We start from the raw sequence: 15519 nt of genomic DNA on the forward strand, positions 1-15519 counted from the left end.
TCAGGGCAGTTGGCTGGCCGATCAACCACAGTAATATCATGGTTAGCAAAGCAGTTTCTGGTAGTTTTGGCTTCAAGGTGGACAGGTACCAAGTCCTGCTGGAAAAGGAAATCAGGATGTCCATGAATTTTCTCAGCAGATAGAAGCATGAAGTGCTCTAAAATCTCCTGGTAGATGGCTGACAGTGTTGAATCTAAACTTGATAAAGAACAGTGGACCAACAGCAGTAGATGACATGGCACCCTTAAATCATCACTGACTGTGGAAACCAAAATCACTGGACTTAAAAAAACCTTGGGTTCTGAGCCTTTCAGATCTTCCTCCAAACTCTGGGACCTTGATTCCCCAATGAAATTAAAAATTCCGTTTCATCTGAAAAGGGGACTTTGTACCACTGAGCATCAGTCCAGATCTTTTCTTCTTAGCCCAGGTGAGACATTTGTAATGTTGTTTCTGGTTCAGAAGTAGCTTGAAATAAAGAACATAACACTTGTAGCTCATTTCCTGGACCCATCTGTGTGTGGTGGCTCTTGATCCACAGATTCCAGCCTCAGTCCACTCCATGTGAAGTTCCTCTAAGTTCTTGAATCTGCTTTGTTTGACAATTCTCTGAAGGCTGAGCTCATCCCTGTCACTTGTGCTCAATTTCTTATCACACTTTTCCATTCCAGTCAACTTTCCATGAATATTTTGATACAGCACTCTGAGAACAGCCTGCCTGTTGCAACCCAGCTCATTGGGGGAGAGAGAAGTAACATAAAACCAGTTGTAGTTGGTAAAAGACTTATTTATTACAAAAGTAAAATTGTGCTTATCAAAGGTGAGGCAAAATTAAAGGACGGCTGAGTGCTGCTCAACTAATAACCAAATAAAACAAAATCTGGACAAGTGTTTTAAAAATGAACTACATAACAAAACCTACACGCGAGTGTGTGCCTAAACTAAACTATTACCTAGCCCAGTGCATCAAAATGAGTGCCTCAACAAACAGAATTACAAAACAAGTTCTAAATATTAAACAGAATTCTAACAAAAGAGGCACAGTAGCGAGCTCAAACACAAAATAAAGCTGCATGCCAAATTCTGGCAGTCCAGGCCTTTAAAAGGGTTGAGCTGATTGTTGTTGTCCACTGATAGGCTGATTGGTTTGACTGGAGCTGCTCATTGATCAGCATCACCTTGTAGCAGCAGCACAGGTGGAAGGAATCAGCCTAAAGGATTACAGTCAGCAACACACCCAAACACACTCCAAAAGAAAGGCCAGTTACACACAATGAGAGGGGATAGGGCTGTGGCCATAACACTGCCCTTTCAGCAGTGACCTTCTGTGGCTAACCCTCCTTGTGAAGGGAGTCAGTGATTGCCTTCTGGACGAGAGTCAAGTCAGCAGTTTTCCCCATGATTTCAGTTGTGTGTGCTGAACCAGAGTGAGAGAATGAAGCCTCAGAAAACCTTTGCAACTTGGACTTTTCCACAATATTCTAGTATTTTGAGAAAGTGGGTTTTAGATTTTTGTGAGCTTAACTTTTTGAAGCAAATCAAATGAAAAAAAAAAAACTTTAACATGATATTCTAATTTTTGAGATCCACCTTTATATCAAAAGTGGTAGGTTATATAGCTGCTTGTTAAATCCTGATTTCTGTTTCATAATGAGTTAAAATATTTTCAAGCATTAAGACAACCAAATAGATAATAGTTCAATAAGAAGTGGAAACATTTAAAAAATGTTTTCAACTTTAAAAGTAAAGCTCCTATGAAGAGTTAAGAAACAGAACAAAATTAGCAACAGTTCCTATTTATCATCCAAAAAATCCCAGTATCAAACAGACTAACACATTTATAATTATACATTTTCAGGTTTTTTTTTCCCCCAGATGTCCAAAACTTGTGACATACAACAAAGTAAACCACTTGTACAAGGACAACAAACAAAGCAGACGAACAAATAAAAATAAAGCTCTGTATCCATGTGTTTCTATCTATACATTAATTCAAATTTCTTCAACCGCTGCTGGGGGTAAGATGCTGCTCAGATAGAGTCAGTTAGTGCACATTGCATAACCCTTTTATTTTACATTTTCCACAGCAAAGAAAGCCGATTATTGGGAGATTTTAAATACTGGAAGAAAACAGGATCAACTTTAACAATGCTACTTGTTTATGTGAGGGACAAATTAAGCTAGGAGATGAAGATAACACTTTGTCCATATGGGGCACTAAAATCAACAACACAGACTTCAGGTTTCTTAGACTAGCTTTATAAAACAGTGTGTCTGCCTTTCATGTATTTATTTTAACCAGAGAGCTTTATAATTCTCCTTTTATCGCTGTGTTTCAACCACAAATTAAAACCAAACTCTTCAAAAAGTGAACAATCTGAAAGACTGAAGTCACTGGGGATAAGTTTGTATTCATTGTTTTCACTGTAAACCTTTTTTTCCAATGTGAAGGTCATTGAGCCCACAGAGAAAGATAAAGGAACATACTCCATTGTGATCACTGACCCTGAAAACTCACACAAACGCTCACTGGACCTCAGCGGTGATGGTCAGTATTTACTCCCTCCTACTTTTTATATAAAGAGAACAGTAAGCCATTTGCTGCTTGTATCATCAGGCTTTTATCTATAGTGGTAGAGGCTTATCATTCGAATGCTTTTGTGGTCTGTAACATTTGCCGTTAAAGGTTTGCAGTTTGGTTTTTCATAGAAAATAATGCAGCTGCTGTCAGTTTGTGTTGACTCTGGTTACAATGGATCCCCGAGGACTGTGTTGCAGTGTTTCAATGCTGCATTTTTCCTCTTTAAACTCAGGAGCTCTGCCAGAACTAATAAATATCACCAAAATAAATACATTTTTTAAAGATGGTTCTTTCTGTGGCTAATCGTGTCAGACAAGCCATGGACACATTTTAAATGCATCTTCTTTTAAAACTTAGAAAGTTCAGTTTGAAAGAGTACTTTCTGGTTGTGGTGCTGATGATAGTGACAACAAAATTCTTTGTTTTATTTTGCAGTTTATGACAAGGCCTATGCGGAGTTCCAGAAACTCAAGTAAGACCAAAATCTTGTTTCTTCAGTCGTGACATGTGGTGCAATTTCTGTGGAACTTGCTACAATTAAACTGCTTCGGCAATTGCAAGTTTAATGTTTAATATCTCAGAGTAATTTTCATAATTTTCCATGATAACTTTCTGTTCATCTACTGAAAAGCATACTCTTTATCACTTCGTCGTAATGACCAGATTTGATATCATTTCCAAGAAATAAACCAGAATATTTAAATCCCAGCATCTTAATCTTTTGTTAACGAGGTCCCGATTAGAGACAAAAGTTAAGTAAAGCCTGCAGACCAGCTCAGAGAAACAACTTGAAATTCTTCACATGCAGCCTACCTTATATTCTGCATGATGCAAGCTTATCCAACACACTCCTAAAAAACAGTTTGAAGGATCAAATGTTCACGACACAATTAAGTTCAAGCTTTCACTGGATTGTGCTGATCCTCTTAGCCTCCACCCAAAGTCAAAACCTTGACTAATAATTATTCCTACTAATACTAACATTTTCTGTTGACTATCTCACCCATTTGATTTGATATTTTGTTTATTTTCTCTGCAGAATGTTTGCATTTAATGTACCTGTAAACACTATAAACCCTTTCAGAAAAAAGAGCTAAAATCTTACTAACTGGTCAAAATAACTTCAGAGCAGTTTCTTCTTTACCACAGTTTGTAACTTTGGAATATAAAAGAGGAGTGACTCAGGAATCCTTTGTGCTCACTATCTGAAAAAAGTCCAACATATTATCATTTGAAATAGAAATTAGTGTTAAAAATAGCAGCTGTCAGGTTGCACAGATACTTTCGGATCCTGTGGCTAATTGGGCAGCCATGAAAACTCCACATACTGAATTGTACAAATCCATTTAGAAAAAAAAAAAATCAATTGAAACCCTGAACACTAAACACTGCATGCAGAGTGGAAACCGTCCAAATCCCTCTTCTAATTAACATTCAAAGAGAGACATTTAAGCACAAGATTTTCCAAACACATTGGAACAAGTGACACCCTGTTGCCCTTTTTGATTGAGCATCAACATGCCAGGAGGAGAGCAGAGTTCCCCCTGCCATCTGGTCCTGTGGCTGACCTCTGCTCCTCTCATGCTGCTGCAACAGACCTCACCCAGTTATTACAAAGAAAAACCATTTTTTCCCATAGAAAAGATTCTGTTAAGTCCCTGACTGAACTACTGTGTAATGTGGTTTGGCTCTAAACCCAGAATGCCTTGTGGCAAACCATCTGACCACTGCCATGGACCCAAAAATGGAACAAATATTATGTGTGTGGTCAGTGAGCAGAGCCAGGTAGTGGAAACAGACCAGAAAACCAACCTGGCATTACAATACAGGGTTACAGTTGAAAATACTGGACTTATTATTTGCTGTTTTTTTTCATTATTATTCACTGTCCACTGTGCTTAATAATTTAAAGTTACACTTTTTGTTTATATTGTTTATGATATTTTGACTTATGATTATAATACTGCCTTTTGGCTGAATGTGAGATATTCATAACTTTCCTTTTCTGTGTCCTCCAGAGCTGAGGCCTATGCTGAGAAAAGTGAGTATAACTATAGTTCTTACTGCTTTGTTGTTTTTCTCTGTTGCTTTGGTACAACCTCAAAACATTTTAAAACTCTCAACAGTCAAGCTACAGTTTCCCCCAAAAACAACTCCCATATCAAGCCAAACATCTAAATAAATCTGTTGGAGATTGGAAACAAAATTTTTAATTAATGGTTCATAATAATAGTGAAGAGTAAGCCTTTGTTTTTTATACACTTGAGTCATATCCATGTAATTATAAAAAAAAAATGGACATAATCTTCATTTGAGTTATGAAATATGCAAATGCCCATAGTGAATTTGGGCCTGCAGGATAACCGGCTAACAAACATGAAGCAGTTACAGCAATTCAACCAGATCTTCAAGGAGACCCAACAGTATTACCAGCTATTCAGCATTCCCCCAGCTGCTTGAAGTGTCATCTTCATCAATAATTCTGGATAAAATATCTGTTTGCACTGACTGCAATCTAATCTAGACGAAAGTAAAGCCGAAGTATCAGCAACGGGTGCAGACCTTGTACTGGCGATGTGATTTGAAGCCAAGAAATGCACCGAAGGGGTCTGGCTAGTGCATCTGCAAAACTGTTGCCACGTCCTGTCTGCTAAATGAAGCAAACATTTAACCAGCCAGCTGAAATATAAGGATCCCACAGGTGGCTACATCAACAGCAGAACAGATTTCTGTGTTGGTTTGGAGAGAACACTTGCGTCTGTTTCAGACTGGCTGTGTGGTGACTGCGTAACAGCTGCATCACAGCTTGATTTTCATTTTTGTGTGCACATTAAGAGGTGAGAGCTCTCAGGCAGCCAGTGTGTGGCATCTCGTTGATATTTCACGCATCTAATACACAAGAGTCTTGAGAATAGAGGGCTTCTCTGTTTGTTGCTTGAGTCATGTGTGACAAGCCAAAATAGGCCTAGGTGATCTATCAAATGGAGGAGACAGTCATTTAAACTATACATCTTGAGTATGACCTGTTCTTATTCAATCTTTGTTTTCTATCCAACCGTATACGATTTTAATCATTCACACACATATTGTTGCACAAATAACCTCCATAATTCAGGGAATTGTTCAGAATTTCCTGGAGGAGGACCCCAGACCCCTCTCTGATTCTGTCTGACTCACTGTGATTTAATAATCTTGGTACTGTTGTCGAGTTCTCTCTCATCTGGGCTACCAGGTTGCCTTCTTAAAAAGCCTTGCAGCCTGCAGCCCATCCTACTTTTAACAGGCCTTCCCTGACAAAAAGTATTTTTCTGAATCAGCTCAGCACACCTATGATAAATATCAATATACTGCATATTGATTAAATAGAGGCATTAAATGTGCAAGAAATCAAATTTGAGTGCTTATACTTTTTGACATTTCGTAAACAGTTCATTAAATCAGAAAACTTAGTCCTGGTCCGGTGTACCAAGAAACCTTGTGCTTCTATTTTTTGACCGTTTATCGTGCAAAAAGTGGTATTAACTTTTTCTCAGTTCAGATCTTACAAAGTCTTAGATTTGATTTTTAAAAGCACCCTGTTATGTACAGTCTATGTCTATACAATACTATTTATAACATAAATGTGGTCCACATTATGAGATCTGGTTCTGATAGACTTTAAAATGATGGTCAGTTTGGCAACTGTAATAAAACCAATCTTTTCACTGCAGGCTCATATTTTTATTTACTAGATTATACTGTCTATCTTAAGTCGGCAAAGTACTGGCAAGATAGATACTATTACATCTATGAACTTCCCTGCATACTCCAGCACTAGTTTACACTCCAAAATTAAATGTTAAAATGTTCCTAATTCTGCTTGAAATTTCCAACATAGACTACTGGTCAGTGAGCCAATCCTCTGAAGCTCTGGAGTAAAATAAAGCCAGTGTATTAATACCACTCTAGTGACTCATTGAGGGTCACAGTGAAGTAGCATGTCTCCTTGATTGTGTAAAAACAGAGTGGTTCAAATGCTTTAATGTTTTGTCACAATGACATTGGATGTAACACTTGTGTGCTACATCTCCAGCTCCATATTAAAGAGTTTATCAGGCTTTGTCACTGAATATCTTCTTTGAAATACTTTTTTAGTAATGTTAATGCCTATAAGAAGATGATTTATTAGATATTTTAAAAAGTAGAGCTACTCAACCGAGCATAATGGTTTTTTACACTCAATTTTGAAGATGATAGTCCTTAGTCATTTTCTAAGTGACAAAAAATGCTAATTGTATCAAACAGCAGGAAATGCTCTTCAAAAAAAATAAAAAAAACCCCGAAAGTTTCAAAATCTTTTTAGTGATATAATTTACTTTAACTTTAGAGAAGTTCTGCATCAATATTTTGAGTAAAAGGACGGACTGATGACACTAACAATGTTGTGTTCCAGACCGTGGTCAGGTGGTTGGAGGACTGCCTGATGTGGTCACCATCATGGAGAAGAAGGTGAGTTTCTCTGTTCGAGTAGCACAGTGATTTTAGTCTCTGTTTGAATGTTTGTCTAAGAAGTCTTTCTCCATTTCTCCTGTAGACCCTGAGTTTGACATGTACAGTGTGTGGGGACCCCAAGCCTCAGGTTTCATGGCTGAAGAACGGATCAGAGGTTGAGCCTGACGATCAGGTAACAAACTTCTGTGAAGACAGTGCCATTATTTCTCTGCAATATTTTTTATACTTTAGATGATACAGAGTGCATTGTTACTGCATAGTACCAAAGCAATGAGGTTATGAAAGAAACACAGATACAAGGTCATATTTTCAACCCAAAGCTGCAGTGAATGAAGAAGGGGAATTAGCACAGTGATAGGTGATCAAATAGAGAACCAGTGCCAGTAAATAATAAACAAAGCCGTGATAGAGAGAAATTAGCACATTTTTCTAATTATTTCACAGCAATTGCACTCTAAAGAGCTTATAAACATGCCTACACTTCTGCATAGATGATATGGAAGGAGCAGGATTTGCTCAGACTGATGCTGAAGATGTGCTCTTTTATCCCCACCGCATCTCTACCCCGTCCTCTGACACAGCCTCTACACCACTATAACTGTTTCTGTGTCTCTTAAACATCTCACAAACATTCACACATTAACGTTGCTGACAGAAAGCTGTGGACAAAGACAGCAATGTCACCTTGTCTTCAGAAGTTAGCCCCAGCTACCACTGCATCTGCCTCTGCCTCTGGTCAAGATGAGATAACGCTCCATGCTGCATGGAAGACAATACAGCTGATCATGTGCCTTGTGTTTTAATGCGGGCCATATTGCATTGTATTTTAAAAAGTTGCTGTGGGCCAAATGACAACATTCATAAACATTTATAAAGCCTTCTTCATTTGAATGACAGGGGTCATGCCAGTCTTATGCATACCCCTTCAAATAAAGTTGTACCAGAAGCAAATATTTACAACTGATATATTGGTTGTAAATTTCAGCCAAAATTGTCATATCTGCTGATTCTGATAAATATTTTTAAGCTAGTATCTGCTCTCATACTGATACCATGCTGATAGTATCCTGCATCCCTAATTATTGTATCAAAATTCAATATTTTTGTATTTCCATATCCCATATTTGTCTGGTTCCTTCTGGTTTTGGTTCCTCCTACACAGTGACGGCTGAAGCCTTTATTATTTCCTCTCCAAACTCTCCCCTCTCTCCTTTCCTACTCATGATTAATGACCTTATTAATCTGACCCTGATGCTACATGGTATATTTATTTACTTGTTTTGTGATACTAAAGACTTTCCAGACTCTGTGCATGTCTACTGGCTTCTGTTGTGTTAATTCCCAAATGCTTCGGCTGTTTTAACAATTTGCATACTTTGGATATGGGCAGAATCCTAAGGAGCAACTTGAAGTATATTCTGTCAAAATGCTATGCACAGCCATGGCTACAGTAATGGTTTTAATATAAAAGTCAGAGAAGAACAGATTTTACCTTTTAAATAATGCACACACTCATATTAAGCTGTGGAAAATACTTTTGTTATATTTGACTGTGAAAAGCAGGAAATACTGAGGCAACTATCACGGTGGTGATACACAAGCTATTGTATGCTTCATTTAAGTTTTAATTAGTACTCAAACTTAATTAAGTGGATCCCGAATGACACAGTTAAGTTCCTCATTGGAAACTGACTGATTGCACTGCTGGAAGTCTCCATGCAGCCTCCATATATACTACTCTAATGATCAGGGTAAAGAGAAACTAAAGGCCTCTTTGAGATCTTGTTCAGACTTTATCACCATCTACAATTCCTCACAGGAGAGATCTTTGTCCGTTAGGTGAGGTCAGTACTATCAGCATACTCCCGGTCCAGTAATGCAACATATCTTCCTCTCATAACTCACTGACCCACTTGCCAGCCAATGTAAGCCTACAGTCTTTCCCAAGTCAGTGACAGCTCTTTCAAGAGCTTCAGCGTCCTGCAGCTAGTCGCAGCTTTGAAGATTGAAGCCTGAGAAACTGGGGTCCAGGTGGAATATGTTTTGAGGTTTGCCCTCTCTTTTATTCATCCCCTCACCTGCTAATAATCTGTCGAAAACAAGAACAGACGTCCTTGGTGATGTGTTTCCCAAACCGCGGGAGTGCTTCTCCCCTCTCAAAGCTAGCAGAGAGGCTACTGAAGATATAAGAGGAAAAACAGAGGAAAAATGCCACAACACAGAAGACAGAAGAGTGGCTGGTATTCTTGAAGCATACCTGAATCAAGTTATTATACAGCTATCTTTTCAAAAAAATTGGAACATGGAGTAAAAACGTTAATAAAAATGCAATGAGTCGTGCAACATTAAAAATTCTGTTGAAGCAACAATTTAAGGATACTGCTTATAACACAAAACACTGTATTAGATTTCTCCATAGTCTCCTGAATTCCCAAATGGAAGAAGTTTGGCACAACCAGGACTCTTCCAAGAGCTGGTCACTCAGCCAAACTTAGCGATCTGGGGGCAAGGTCTTTAGCAAGAGAGGTGACTGAGTTCTAGAGATCCTGTGTGGAGGAGGGACAAGGTTTTAGGACCATCACTGCAGCCCTCCACCAATCTGGGCTTTATGGCAGAGTGGCTAGATGGAAGCCTCTCCTAAGTGTGAAACACATGGATTTTTTTTTTTTTCTTCAATTCGAGCAGGGTTTCATGTGTTTTGCACTGGGGAGTCTGCATAAATCCAAGATTGGTGCAGGCAGTTCCTTTGACCTTGTAGCTTGTTTTTTGTTCTGATATACATTGTCAGGCCTTCTATTTGATAATAAAAAGTATTTTTTTTACTGTAGCATCAGCCTGCAACATAAAATTGAAAACAGTGAAGGGTGTTTGAATAGTTTCTGAATGCCCTGTATTTTAAAACACTACATCCTGGAAGGGAAAGTACAAGCACGACTCGTCACTATTAGACATGTTTTCCCAGGTCATCTAGAAGAATGCTGCTATTATTTTTTCTGAAACACAGAAAATAACCACATTTAGTGTTGTCAAGAAATATATTAGTTTTGATTAATCAGTTGCAGAAAGAAATAATGAGTCAAATTGAAAAAAGAAAACAAAATCATTAACACAAATGAGTTACTCCCAAATGTCATTGTCAATGACCAAGTAGCTGTCCACGGCAGCCTTCCAAACCTAATGTGAATATCTGATGAGAACTGTCTGGTCTTTTATTTTATTTATTGAGAGCATGAAAATTGAAAATGTTATAAGGCTAAAACTCAATTGAAAGAAGAACAATGCCGCCATATGACATCTCAGCCTTATGAAATTTAAACCCATAGTTTTAGGGAAGACAATCAGGGAAAAGTTTCTGTAACATAGGTCGAGATGAATATAATCCAAAAGATGTGAAAAGAAGAGCAGTCCAGCCTTAGGCATCACTACCCAGACTGTACTGCACAGAAATGTTTACCTACATGTGAATGTATTTTTAAATTTACTCGAAAATGTGGTAACCTAGTGTGATTCTCTATACCATATATATAAAATAGACACTGATGTTGATTTAATGAAGTAGTAGTAGTAGTTGAAGTACCCTTATCTGTGAGAACATGCAAAATATAACATTTGTAACATGGCACATAGTGTTATACATGCATAAATGCATCCAAGACCCAATAACATGTTAATTAGAAAAGGTTGATCATTAGTGGATATGACTTCCTGTTTCTGTTTGATTTTCATGGAAGCTTTTAAATTCTCATAATCAAAATCAAGTGCTTTTCTTAATAGGATTGTAATTATCCTGCTACAAGTGGCACTCCATAAAACTACTGATGCCCAGACCTTGCATTGAGTGGGCAGGTACAAGAGAGGGGGATTCAAACACTGCAAATACTGACACCACTCACATGGAACAATTCAGGATACTCTTGGGAAGGGAGACAAAGGTGTGCTTATCTTTAGGGCTTTCTCATCACGTTCTGTGGTCTCAACATGTGTTGATTGAATATGACTTTATTGGTCATTTTCTGGTCGCGCTAACAGGACTGAGCCGAGTAAAGGAGACAGTAGAGCTGATTAGATCATTAGTCCTCATGTCCATCAGGCTCATCTCATAGCGCTCAGTTTCTGCTTAAGGTGTTTAAAGCTGCTGCTCTGAGTTCAAGATAAATCCCTTTTTTTTTTTTTAAACAACTCTTCAAGTGACAGGCTTTTTAATGTTAAATCATGCTAAAAATCCCTGGGCTGCTTCCCTCACTTCTGATACCTTTTGATTTCATGTTTCAGTACGTGGTCTCCCTGGACCAGGGCAAGTTTGCCAGCCTGACGATCAAAGGTGTTTCCATGGAGGATTCTGGCAGATATACCATGATTGTCCAGAACAAATACGGAGGGGAGTCTGTGGATATAGTGGTGAGTGTCCCTGCTGTGTACCACAAATTACTGGATTTACTCAGAGCCATGAAATGTTTCCGACCATCTGCGGCACAAATCTTCTCTTTCATGGGGGCTCGACAGTGAGATGTGTTTGTGATGACACTTGTGTGTAACTTAGAGCTGCCATGGAGCTCATATTTGACATTGGGATGTTTAGCCAACCATGGTTACTTCAGTTTTTTTTTATTCATTCCTTATGATGGACGTTTTTTTACCTAAGAAAAAAATGATGCATAAAAGTACTCTTCAGCATTTGCATTGAAGGCATAACCAGGTCATTCTATCCTACTGCCGGTGTTTCAGAAGACATTTTGTCTAGTTTTTTAGATTAAATTTTATAAATTACATGTTTAACCAACAGCTACTTGAGTGGTAGAGCTTAAGCACCTAAAACATACAAATTATAAGTAAAATTTCACAAAAGACTGAGGAAGTTTCCACCCTGTTGAGGACATGTACTTATGAGGACAAAATTATCAGCCCCCCCCTATGAAATATTCAGTTGACTATGTTTGGAGAAAGACACTCGTAGAACCCAAAGAGCACCGTCCCCACAGCATGGCGAGGTGAGTATTATGCTCTGGAGACGCTGCAGTACATCTGGAACTGGGAATCTCAAAGGAAGGAATCAGAAGGAAATGTGAAGATTTCAAAAGAAAACCTCAATCAGTCAGCAGCCAAACTTACTCTGTGTCGTTGCTTTGTCTTCTGACAACCAAAAACACCTGCGGCTCCCGGTGAAGAACTACCTCCAGAAGACCAAAGTGAACGTTATTGACCAGCCTGCACAAGGCCTTGACTTGAATCCTGTTTATAATCTGTGGGGGGGAACTGAAGACCAAGGTCCATGCCAGAAGACCATCAAATCTGGAGGAGCTTTAGAGATTGGCCGAAGAAGAATGGACTGGGATTCCTCAGAAGATGAGTCTGAGACTTGATGAAAACTACACCAAACAACTGCAGGCTGTTATCCAGCAAAAAGAGACACAACTGACTATAAACATCAGGAGAGGCCAACAATTAAGACCCTGGTAGTTTTTGATTTTTGTGAAATAAATTTGTTTCTGTGTGTAAAGTAAAACAATGTAAGCATCTAAAATACAACTAGGATGTATGGAAAAGCCGTGTTTAAAGTACCTTGCTCTGTTCAAAAGCACTTGAGGAGTATTACAGAAATTTTCAGAGGAGGGCTAATAATTTTGTGCTCAACTGTATGTAACAGAGCCAACATTTTTACAACAAATTAGCAAATGCTTTGTCAAAGAGAAGAGTTGTGTTAGCTAGCTTTACATAGATAAACAATATTTTAATAAAGATATTGAACATTTTGTAATTTTTGAAAAATGTATACTTCAGTCACAATTAAGCCTAACAGTGTGGAAGTAGAAGAGTAGGACATAACAGCATAAAATTCTATAAAAAGGAAGACAGAAAGTTGGTTCTCACCTAACTTTTCTCCTCAAAACTCCCCTAAAGTGATGTCATGTCCTGAAACAGGATTCATGGGAATTAAAGGGGATTTTGTCAAGTAGGTAAATGAACACAAAATAACAGGGTGAAACTTGATTTTTGGGACAGTTAAATATTGAAAAAAACATATAATAAGAATTATTTCTATTAATGTTTATTTATAATTAGAGAGACAGTAGACCCTGAGCTGTACAAAAATAAAGCCATTTATCAGTGTATTTCTTATAATATTGCAAAAGTGTCTCATTGAAACTAAAAAAATGTTCTGGAGACACCATAAAAATGAGTAGGATATTGAAAATAACCACATTGCATTAATTGTTGTGTTTCTCACCCTTACCCCTTTTCAGGTTAGCGTGTATCGCCATGGAGAGAAAATTCCCGAGGCCAAACCAACTTTGACCCCTAAAACAATCATCCCGCCCAAACTCCCCATTGAGATGCCTCAGCCCAAGGCCCAGCCTGCTCCCAGCCCTGCCCCCACCTCTCCAAGCCCCGCTCCTCCCAAGGCTGCACCAGGAAGAGGAGTGAAGAGCCCCACTCCAACCAGGAGGAAGTAGAAAGCAAAACAGACATAAGTGAGAAACAGACGTGTTAAGACTCACGTAGTCCACAATCTGTTATTGCTGCTCTCCACTTGGAAAAAGAAATTGAGTGAATGAACTCGGTGTTGAATTAGTAAGTCAAGAAAGCCCTGATAGCTAAAATAACAACTGTAATAGTAAAAAAATAATAGAAAAATGAATCACTGTCATTTAATTATATGAAGAAAAAAAGCCCAAAAAGCATGAAAATAAAATAAAAGACTAGTTCATATCAGGAAATGGCTTAATTAGAAATAAATTGAAATGAACTGAACTGAATCTTAAATAAAGCCAAAAACCTGATAAAAACTATCACAGCAAAATTAAAGAAATGTGTTTAAATTCAATGATGCACTGCAAGTGAAGCAGAACAATTGAATGTGTCGTATTCATGGAAAGTGCTGTGTACACATTCAAGGAAATGTGATGTGTGTCTGGCTAAAATAAAGGTATAAAACCAGAGGCTGATTTATGAACAGCATTTTTCAATGTCTCTGAACATTTCACAACACAAGCATAACATAAAACATAATACTTTAGGTGCAAAAACTTTGCTAACCTCTCATAAGGAAAAATAAATCAAAATTTTAACTTATATTCTATATGGTGTGCAACATTTGTGAAGATGCCAAGATTTTCTCATTCAACTCTCACGCTCTCACCACCACCACCCTTTGAAGACCGGGCCAAGCCAAGTCGTGACTCTGGAGCGAGGTGGGCCATTGAGGGAGGGGCGGCTCTGCATATGATCAATGGCTTGGCTCTGACACTGTTCCCAGGTGCCCTTTTACATGAAGGACTTTAATCATACAATGCAAAAACTTATTTCTTACCAAGTGTTTGACTAATTTGTGGACAACAACATTTAATATGGGCCACATCGATCTGACCGGTCCAGATAACATCTCATTTCAACACATGACCACCAAAAATAATTCCAGTGTTGCCTGTAGTAAGTTTTAAAAGGTTGCCAGTGCAGGGGGAAAATTTGTCACATTAGGGTCTAATAAGAGAAACTGAAGTAAATTGTGCTCATGAAATTTCTTCAAGCAAAATTTGCTTACTGCTCTGGCAGCCACTTTTTCTCATTACAAGCAATTTAAAACTTCTTTTTGTCTCTAGTATTGCCAAGTGCTTTTGCAATATAACACCAGTTTGCTTGGTGTTATTCGGCAAAACAAACAAAAAAGTAAATTGAAATTGTATAAGACTAACAGTATGATTCATACTGTCTATATGAAACAAAATATAAAAACATTGTTTATAAAAGGTGCAATGATAATGAAATAAGATGCAGACTGCAGGTGAACTCGGCTTATAGAGCAGTGAAAAAAGTATTTTCCTGCTCCCTGATTCTTGATCATTTTCGCATTTTTGTCACACTTAAATGATTCAGATCATCAAACAAATTTTAATACCACTAAACTGACCTGGCCCTATCATTAGGGCGCTGGCAGCGCTTATTTTTAATCCATAATCAATGTAGTCCATGCATTCTGAGCACTCCACGCCCTCAGCGCCAGCTGTTTTTGCTTAAAGTGCTCTCTGTTAAAAACGATTTGAATTTTGGAACAGCACTGCACTTGTCAATGCCACTTCTCCCTCACTTTAAATCACAATTTAAATTAAGAAGGGGTGGGACTTCTGACAGTAGCGGGAGAGAAACCAATCTGACTTGTCTTTTTTTTCTAGGATAATTTTTAGGTCTGCAGCTGCTGCCTGTGTCAGGACAGTATTCATTACACTGCATCTTCTCTGCATATTTCCTTAAAACTTAGAGATATGAAGCACATAGAGAAATTCTAAAACAACATTACAGTTTCTACTGATTCATTCTTTGGAACCCAGAAACAATGAATGCTGGTGGGAAGTGCTCTGGAAATAAGGTTATAGGTGCAGCCAGTGCTAACAAAGCCAGCAGTTTATACACTGGCCTTTAACTCTGATTTTACCCATGTTTTCTCAGCTGAT

The 15519-nt window shown here is 38.1% G+C and overlaps 1 protein-coding gene across 1 annotated transcript in view; it reads left to right on the forward strand.

Moving 5' to 3' along the window:
• Positions 1 to 14010, forward strand: part of myom2b (myomesin 2b) — a 49639-nt gene extending 35629 nt beyond the window's left edge. Inside the window, exons 33-39 of the mRNA XM_041783633.1 lie at positions 2452 to 2548; positions 3017 to 3053; positions 4600 to 4622; positions 7014 to 7069; positions 7155 to 7244; positions 11345 to 11470; positions 13315 to 14010. Of these exons, the coding sequence (XP_041639567.1) occupies positions 2452 to 2548; positions 3017 to 3053; positions 4600 to 4622; positions 7014 to 7069; positions 7155 to 7244; positions 11345 to 11470; positions 13315 to 13524 (639 nt within the window). The 3' untranslated portion in view covers positions 13525 to 14010. The remainder of the gene's footprint in view (positions 1 to 2451; positions 2549 to 3016; positions 3054 to 4599; positions 4623 to 7013; positions 7070 to 7154; positions 7245 to 11344; positions 11471 to 13314) is intronic.
• Positions 14011 to 15519: the final 1509 nt, after the last annotated feature.

This window comes from Cheilinus undulatus, linkage group 1, assembly GCF_018320785.1.
Source record: "Cheilinus undulatus linkage group 1, ASM1832078v1, whole genome shotgun sequence".
In the NCBI taxonomy this organism is placed as follows: domain Eukaryota; kingdom Metazoa; phylum Chordata; class Actinopteri; order Labriformes; family Labridae; genus Cheilinus; species Cheilinus undulatus.